This window comes from Cervus canadensis, chromosome 29, assembly GCF_019320065.1.
Source record: "Cervus canadensis isolate Bull #8, Minnesota chromosome 29, ASM1932006v1, whole genome shotgun sequence".
Taxonomy (NCBI): Eukaryota; Metazoa; Chordata; class Mammalia; order Artiodactyla; family Cervidae; genus Cervus; species Cervus canadensis.
The window spans coordinates 42,906,075-42,914,790 of record NC_057414.1 but is presented as its reverse complement, the minus strand read 5'-3'; the positions used below and the strand labels follow the sequence as shown (position 1 = coordinate 42,914,790).

General features: G+C 45.9%; 1 protein-coding gene across 1 annotated transcript; it reads left to right on the top strand.

Annotated features, from left to right (window-relative positions):
* Positions 1-910: 910 nt before the first annotated feature.
* On the top strand, positions 911-4,347 carry LOC122430751 (nucleolin-like). The gene is made up of 2 exons (XM_043451570.1): positions 911-1,519; positions 4,312-4,347. Exons 1-2 carry the CDS (start codon positions 947-949, stop codon positions 4,345-4,347), a joined length of 609 nt encoding a protein of 202 aa, XP_043307505.1. The 5' UTR covers positions 911-946.
* The last annotated feature ends 4,369 nt before the right edge of the window (positions 4,348-8,716 follow it).

Genomic DNA, 8,716 nt, shown 5'->3' with positions numbered 1-8,716 from the left:
GCCCCCCTCCACTGGAAGTGTGGAGTCCTAACCACTGAACCCCTAGGGAAGTCCTCCCATGTTTTTTAGTTTCAAAAAAATGGCAAAAATCTGCCTCAAGGCCACAGAAGCAGTGTTAGGGGAATTAGCAGTGGACCTGAGTGCTCTTTTGGATTCAGTGTAGGGGTGACACTTCACAAGGCCTCTGGAGCTGTTTCAAGGTGTTTGAATCAGGAATAATGTGTATGTCTCCTGTTTGCTTTTCTGTGAGGAGCATCTATTATTTTCAAATGAGAACAAAAATAGAACCTAGTACAGAAAAAATTGGACCTTCCCAAATGGCTCAACGGTAAAGAATCCACCTGCGATGCAGGAGCCAAAGGAGACTAGGGTTCCATCCCTGGGTCGGGAAAGTCCCCTGGAGGAGGGCATGCCGACCCACTCCAGTATTCTTGCCTGGAGAATTCCATGGACAGAGGAGACGGGTGGGCTACAATCCATGGGGTCACAAAGAAATGGACATAACCAAGCGACTTAGCATGCATGCACGCACAACTTGGGACATTTGAATTTGTACTCTTTATGTCAGTGTTTTTTAAAAAAGTAATTGATTTTTTGTTATTTAGGTGTAAATATATTTTCTTTTTGCTTTTAATAGGATTAAGTTGTTGTTCAGTCACTAAGTCATGTCTGACTCTTTGGGACCCCACGGGCTGCAGCCCACCAGGCTCCTCTGTCCATGGGTTTTCCCAGGTAAGAATCCTGGAGTGGTCAAGGCCTGTTTTCCGAGGAGCGCGCGCGCTGCGCCGCCAGGAGGAGGGCCTGCGCGCCGTCGCGGGCGCGTTCGAGGGCGCCATGCTGTGGGAAGTCTCGCGCGATTAGCTGGGAGGTCTCGCGTCTTTTAGCTGCTTGGTAGCGAAGTGAAGAGCTTCGGCAGGCCGGTAAAAATCAAGGTGACTCCAAGAAAATGGCTCCTCCCCCAAAGGAGGTAGAAGAAGATAGTGAAGATGAGGAAATGTCAGAAGATGAAGACGATGAGAGCAGTGGAGAAGAGGTTGTTATCCCTCAGAAAAAAGGCAAGAAGGCTACCACGACTCCAGCAAAGAAGATGATGGTTTCCCCAACAAAAAAGGTTGCAGTTGCCACACCGGCAAAGAAAGCAGTTGTCACCCCTGGCAAAAAGGCAGCAGCTATGCCAGACAAGAAGACAGTTACACCTGCCAAAGCAGTGGTAACACCTGGCAAAAAGGGAGCCACCCCAGGCAAAGCATTGGTAGCAACCTCTGGTAAGAAGGGAGCAGCTGCCTCAGGCAAGGGAGCAAAGAACAGCAAGAATGCCAAGAAGGAAGACAGTGATGAAGAAGATGACAGTGAAGAGGAAGACGATGAAGATGAAGAGGAGGATGAACCAGCAGTGAGGAAGGCAGCTGCTGCTTTTGGTGCTGCTCCTGCCACAGATGATGAGGATGACGAGGAGGAGGAGGAGGAGGAGGAGGAGGAGCAGGATGAATATGACTCTGAAGAAGAACCTATGGAGATTGTACCAGCCAAAGGAAAGAAAGCTCCAGTAAAAGCTGTTCCTGTGAAGGCCAAGAGCGCTGCTGAAGATGAAGATGAAGAGGACGATGATGATGAAGAGGAGGAGGAAGAGGATGACGATGATGAAGAGGAGGACGATGACGAGGAGGAAGAAGAGGATGAGGAGGAGGAAGAAGAGGAGGAAGAGGAAGAAGAGCCTGTCAAAGAAGCACCTGGAAAACGAAAGAAGGAAATGGCCAAACAAAAAGCAGCTCCTGAAGCCAAGAAACAAAAAGCGGAAGGCACAGAACCAACTACATCTTTCAATCTCTTTGTTGGAAACCTGAACTTCAATAAATCTGCTCCTGAATTGAAAACAGATATCAGTGATCTTTTTGCTAAAAATAATCTTGCTGTTGTCGTTGTCAGAATTGGTGTGTCTAGGAAGTTTGGCTCTGTGGATTTTGAATCTGCCGAAGACCTGGAAAAAGCCTTGGAACTCACTGCTTTAAAAGTCTTTGGCAATGAAATTAAACTAGAAAAACCAAAGGGAAAAGACAGTAAGAAAGATCGAGATGCAAGAACACTTTTGGCTAAAAATCTGCCTTACAAAGTTACTCAGGATGAATTAAAAGAAGTGTTTGAAGATGCTGTGGAGATCAGATTAGTCAGCAAGGATGGAAAGAGTAAAGGGATTGCTTATATTGAATTTAAGACAGAAGCTGATGCAGAAAAAACCTTGGAAGAAAAGCCGGGAACAGAGATAGATGGGCGACCCATTTCTCTGTACTACACCGGAGAGAAAGGTCAAAGTCAAGACCATAGAGGGGGAAAGAATAGCACTTGGAGTGGTGAATCAAAAACCCTGGTTTTAAGCAACCTCTCCTATAGTGCAACGGAAGAAACTCTTCAGGAAGTTTTTGAGAAGGCAACTCATATCAAGGTGCCCCAGAACCAAAATGGCAAATCTAAAGGGTATGCATTCATAGAATTTGCTTCATTTGAAGATGCTAAAGAAGCTTTAAATTCATGTAATAAAAGGGAAACTGAGGGCAGAGCCATCAGACTGGAGTTGCGAGGACCAGGGGATCACCTAATGCAAGAAGCCAGCCATCCGAAACTCTGTTTGTCAAAGGTTTCTCTGAGGATACCACAGAAGAGACGTTAAAGGAGTCGTTTGATGGCTCTGTTCGAGCAAGGATAGTCACTGACCGAGCAAGGATAGTCACTGACCGGGAGACTGGATCCTCCAAAGGGTTTGGTTTTGTAGACTTCAATAGTGAGGAAGATGCCAAAGCTGCCAAGGAGGCCATGGAAGATGGTGAAATCGATGGAAACAAAGTCACTTTAGACTGGGCCAAACCTAAGGGTGAAGGTGGCTTTGGTGGTCGAGGAGGAGGCAGAGGTGGATTTGGTGGCAGAGGCCGGGGAGGCTTTGGAGGGCGAGGAGGCTTCCGAGGAGGCAGAGGAGGAGACCACAAGCCACAAGGAAAGAAGACGAAGTTTGGATAGTTTCTTCTATCCCTGTCTCTCCCTCTTCCATTTGAAAGAAAGGACTCTGGGGTTTTTACTCTGTTACCTGATCAATGACAGAGCCTTCTGAGGACATTTCAAGACAGTATACAGCCCTGTGGTCTACTTGGAAATCCGTATAGATAACATTTCAAGGGAGATAACCCTGTTGGTGTTGACTGGATATTCGTATAAACTTTTTAAAGAGATGAGTGATAGAGCTAACCCTTATCTGTAAGTTTTGAATTTATATTGTTTCTTCCCATGTACAAAACCATTTTTTTCCTAAAAAAAAAAAAAAAAAGAATCCTGGAGTGGGCTGCCATTTCCTTCTCCAGGGGATCTTCCTAGACCAGGGATTGAACCAACGTCTCTTACTTGGCAGGCAGATACTGTACCACTGAGCCACTAGGGAAGCCTGATAGGATTAAGATAGTGTCATTAACCAGTGGGTACCGTAAAGTCAGATTTGGAAATGAGCTACCATGACCCCTCCTCCCCAAAATGTTCTAAAATGAATCGATTTTAAGAAAGTAATTCAAAAGTAAAAGCTAGCAAAATCACAGAAGGAGTCCACGTGTAACAAGGACTCTAAGACCTAATTAAATATTTCTGGGACCCTACACTGTACAGTAACCTGCTTCTTAGGCATGGACCAAGATCCCACATAAAGCAAGCAATATTGTAGAAAGCCAGCATCTGAGAAGTGATGCCAGGGACTTTCCTGGCAGAACAGTGGTTAAGACTGTGCTGCCAACACAGGCGGTGTGGGTGTGATCCCTGGTTGGGGAACTGAGATCCCACATGCTGTGCCGCAAGGCCAGAAAAATAAATAAATAAATAAATAAATAAAAGAAGAAGTAGCTTCCGGTGGTGCTCAGCACAGACGCGGAGGGACCCACTTGTACAGGCAAACCACCCACTTCCTAGAGCAACATCCCTGATCTCCTCCTACCTTCTCTTTGCTTTCTGGCTGGTTCATAAAATACACTCCATCTGATTACATCTTGGGGGTCCCTCCTTGTGAGAGATTCACAGCCCAAGGGTGTCTGCCCATGAGCACACAAGCCCAGCCAGGTGACCTTTACCCTTTCTTGGAGGACATGCATCCACTGTGGGTAAATACCGGGCCACCTGGTATTTAAGACCGTACTGACTCACTGTATTCACCCTGATTTGTTTTCTGTGAAACCTCAAAATGTGGATGGTGAGCTCTCAGCTGGAGGGAGCTTCCAGAGACTGCATCTTGGAGCTTCCTGGCCCCTTCAGAGGTCACCCCTTCTTCCCTTTGTCCCGTTATAGGAATTCTTTGGGCTTGTCCTCTTTCCAACACAGTGACAACTAAATAGCTCCCCTATCCGGCCTCTCTCTAAGAGCCACTGGGTCTGGGGCACTGCCCTTCTCTTTCCATGGGTGTGATAGAAGAAATGCTCACATACTGAGGTTTAGGGAGCCCATTCTGCCTTGTCCATGAATTAACTTGAACTTGATGCTAACTAGAACAGCCTGCTTGTGGCCTATGAGACAAATACTGTGCATTTGCTTCTTCAATCGTTAAACAAAAGGAGGCATTGACCAGAAGAATATCCACGTTAAAGATAAAGATGATATGCCTCTCTTCCTGGGACGTCCATGCTGGTAACTCCTTTGGTGATAAGACTCCGTTCCCAGGCGCCAAGACCATACTGACTCACTGTATTCACCCTGATTTGTTTTCTGTGAAACCTTGAAGGAACATCTCCCTGACTTGTTTGACATTCTGTGTTCTGACAAGACATAAAATTATGCTGAAAACCCTGTTTCTCTGGAGCAGTTCCTCAGAATAGCCTGAGAGGTTCTCTTCGGGGCTATAGTCCTCAGTTTGGCTCAAATAAAACCCTTTTTTATTCCTATTATGGGTTGTTTATTGATTATTTTCATCCACAGCTGTCACACTCTCACCCCCAAAGTTCTGCTCCAGTCTCTAAAACTCCTCTCTTCCCCTGGCCACCAGCTCGCCCCCCTGCACCCAGTTTTCAGTCGGCGGAAGCCTTTTTTCACGTACGCCTGTTTTCCAAGGGAGGAAATATTGGGGTGAGAGGAAATGAGGCAAAGGGACTTCCCACACGAACACCCAGAGAAGACCGGGCACCCTGGGGATCCCCCTGCAGGGTGAGAGGGCCTGTGCCCCACCCTTCCGCCCTGGCTTGTCTGGGATTTTCAGTTCTCTGTCCAAGGAGTGGAGGAGTCTGGTACACTTGGCTGAGTGATTTCTTTCCTTAATTGCTTCAAGTGCAGAAGGCAGCAGACAGGAAGGTCATTAACAGACTACAGATGCTAGTCTCCACCCAGTCCAAGGGCCCCCTTTCTGATGTGGCTTTAGGAGGGTGCACTCCTAGGAGCTGACAAAGGTCCATGTAGTCAAAACTATTGTTTTTCCAGTGGTCATGTACGGATGGGAGAGCTGGACCATAAAGAAGGCTGTGCACTGGAGAATTCCAGTGCTGGAGAAGACGCTTGAGAGTCGCTTGAACTGCAAAGAGATCAAATCAGTCAATCCAAAGTACATCAAACCTTAATACCTATTAGAAGGACTGACGCTGAAGCTGAGGCTCCAGTACTTTGGGCACCTGATGCAAAGAGCTGACTCATTGGAAAAGACCCTGATGCTGGGCAAGATTGAGGGCAGGAGGAGAAGGGGGCGACAGAGGATGAGATGGTTGGATGGCATCACCGACTCGATGGACATGAATCTGAGCAAACTCTGGGAGGCAGTGAAGGACAGGGAAGCCTGGTGCACTGCAGTCCATGGGGACACAAAGAGTTGGACACCACTTAGCGACTGAATAACAACAACAAAATTTCTTCTAGTGGCGGAACAACTGAGATCTATTCTCTCAGTAGGCTTAATATTTATAATACAGTTTTGTTGTGTGTAGTCCTTGTACAGTGTATTAGGTCCCCAGGCTTTATTTATCTGCTAGCTGTAAGTGTGTTCCTTCAACATTTCTCCCATACCCCATCACCTGCCTTTGCTATCCACCATCCCACTCTGTTTTCTCAGATTTTTTTTTTTTTAAGATTTTACGTAGAAGAGACATCATACTTCTTTGACTTATCTCACTTAGCATAACCTGAGGATCCATCCAAGTTGTCACAAGTGGCAAGATTCTCTTTTTTTCTCATGATGGAATAGTATTCCATTGTATGTGTCTATTGCATCTTTATCCACACTCATCCACTGGTGGACACAGGTTGTTTTCATATCTCGACTGTTCTGAATAAAGCTGCAGTCACATGGGAGCACAGGTATCTCTCTGATGTTCTGTTTTCGTTTTCTTTGGATAAGTAGCCAGAAGTGGGATTGTTGGATCATACGGTGGTTCTGTTTTAAATTTTTTGTGGAATCTCCAGACTGTTCTCCACAATGGCTGGGCCCGTTTACATTCCCACCAACAGGGTACAGATGTTCTCTTTTCTCCACATCCTCTCCAGCACTGGTCATCTCTGGATGATAGCCGTTCTTACACGTGTGAGGTGATATCTTAGCTTGTGGTTTTGATTTGCATTTCCCTGATGATTGGTGATGCTCTGCTGTTGATGAAAAAATGTACAACCTCAAAGTTGAAGCATGTTTTATTCAACAGACCTGCTGAGGACTTAAGCCTTGGAGGCAGCCTCTCAAATAAGCTCTGAGGAAATGCTCTGAAGAGGTCAGGTAGGAGCTAGGATATATAGGAGGTTATGCGACAAAAACCACATAGTGGGAACATCAAAATATTACTGTTACAATAATGAAAGAAAATCAGACATGCCAAAGTTAATGAATTTAGTGCTTTTCTAGGTATGGGAAGCAAGAATCCAGGCTTAGTGAAATCATTCCTTTGATTCGCACCTGAACTATCTAGGGCCAGCATCCTTTTCTCCATCCTGAGTCTCCTCGGGGAGCAGAGTCCGGGGCCGCCGCAGTGATTGAGGGCAGCAACATCCTTTATTTACTGATGTGGCAGGTGATACTCGTCTATGGAGCACTTTTGTGTGCTGTTGGCCATTTGTATGTCTTCTTCAGGAAAAAAAAAAAAGGCCATTTAGCTCCTGTTCTCTTTTTTTTTTTTTTGGCCTCAAGGCATATAGGATCTTAGTTCCCCGAACAGGGATTGGACCTGCACCCTCTGCATTCGAAGCATGGAGTCTTAACCACTGGACTGCCAGGGAAGTCTCCCCTACCCAGTTTTAAAGCGGTTTTTGTTGTTGCTGTTATTGAGTTGTATGAGTTCTTTATGAATTATGGATATGAACCCCTTATCAGATGCAATCCTTGAAATAATTCTCCCACATGCCATAGGCTGCCTTTTTATCATTAATTTATTTTTTGGCTGCGCTGGGCCCTTGTTGCTGTGCCTGGGCTTTCTCTAGTTGCAGCGGGTGGGAGTCACTCTCCAGTTGTAGCGCACAGGCCTCGGCTTGTGGTGAAAGTGAAAGTCGCTCAGTTGCATCCGACTCTTTGCGACCCCATGGACTACACAGTCCGTGGAATTTTCCAGGCCAGAATACTGGAACGGGTAGCCTTTCCCTTCTCCAGGGGATCTTCCCGACCAGCGATCGAACGCGGGTCTCCCGCATCGCGGGCAGACTCTTTACCAGCTGAGCCTCCAGGGAAGGCCTCTCCTTGTGGTGGCGTCTCTTATTTCGGGGCACGGGCTCCAGAGCACGCAAGCACAGATTTCAGCAGTGCCGGTGCTCAGGCTTAGCTGCCCCCTCAGCACATGGAATCTTCCTGGACCAGGGATCAAGACTGTGTCCCCTGCATCGGCAGGAGGATTCTTTTTTTTTTTTTGGCAGGAGGATTCTTAACCACTGGATCACCAAGGTAGTCCTAAGGGTGCCTTTTTATTTTAATTGTTTCTTTTGCAGTGTTAAGTTCAGTTCAGTCATTCAGTCGTGTCCGACTCTTTGCAACCCCATGGACTGCAGCACACCAGCCTTCCCTGTCCATCACCAACTCCCAGAGCTTACTCAAACTCCTGTCCATCGAGTTGGTGATGCCATCCAACCATCTCATCCTCTGTTGTCCCCTTCTCCTCCTGCCTTCATTCTTTCCCAGCATCAGGGTCTTTTCTAATGAGTCAGTTCTTTGCATCTGGTATAGAAACTTTTAAGTTGATATAGTCCTACCTGTTGATTTTTTTTTCTTTTGTTGTTTGTGCTTTTGATGTCATAACTGAGACATTATTGCAAGACCCATATTGAGAAGCTACTGGTTTTGTTTTTTTTTCAAGTTTTAAACTTTTTGTTTTGTATTAGGGATATAGCCGATTAACAATGTTGTGGTAGTTTCTGGTGAACAACTAAGCAACTCAGCCATTCTTACACAGTATCTTTTCTCCCCCAACCTCACTCCCATCCAGGCTGGCATATAACATTAAATAGAGCTCCATGTACTATGCAGTAGGTCCTTGTTGGTTATCTATTTTGAATATAGTAGTGTGTACATGACTCTCAGGAGCTACTACATTTTCTTCTAGGAGTTTTATTAGGTATTAGGTTATTAGGTATTATGTGTCTTTGCCTACAAACACCCATATAGTTAAAGCTATGGTTTTTCCAGTAGTTGTGTATGGATGTGAGAGCTGGACAATAAACAAGGCCGAGAGCCAAAGAATTGATGTCTTTGAACTGTGGTGCTGGAGAAGACTCTTGAGAGTCCCTTGGACAGCAAGGAAATCAA

Bases quoted from the DNA above. Each gene is read 5' to 3' on its own strand.
- LOC122430751 (XM_043451570.1), top strand. From the start codon at position 947: ATGGCTCCTCCCCCAAAGGAGGTAGAAGAAGATAGTGAAGATGAGGAA. The intron at 1,520-4,311 runs GTACCAGCCAAA...GTCCCGTTATAG, and splicing joins AAGAAGAACCTATGGAGATT to GAATTCTTTGGGCTTGTCCT.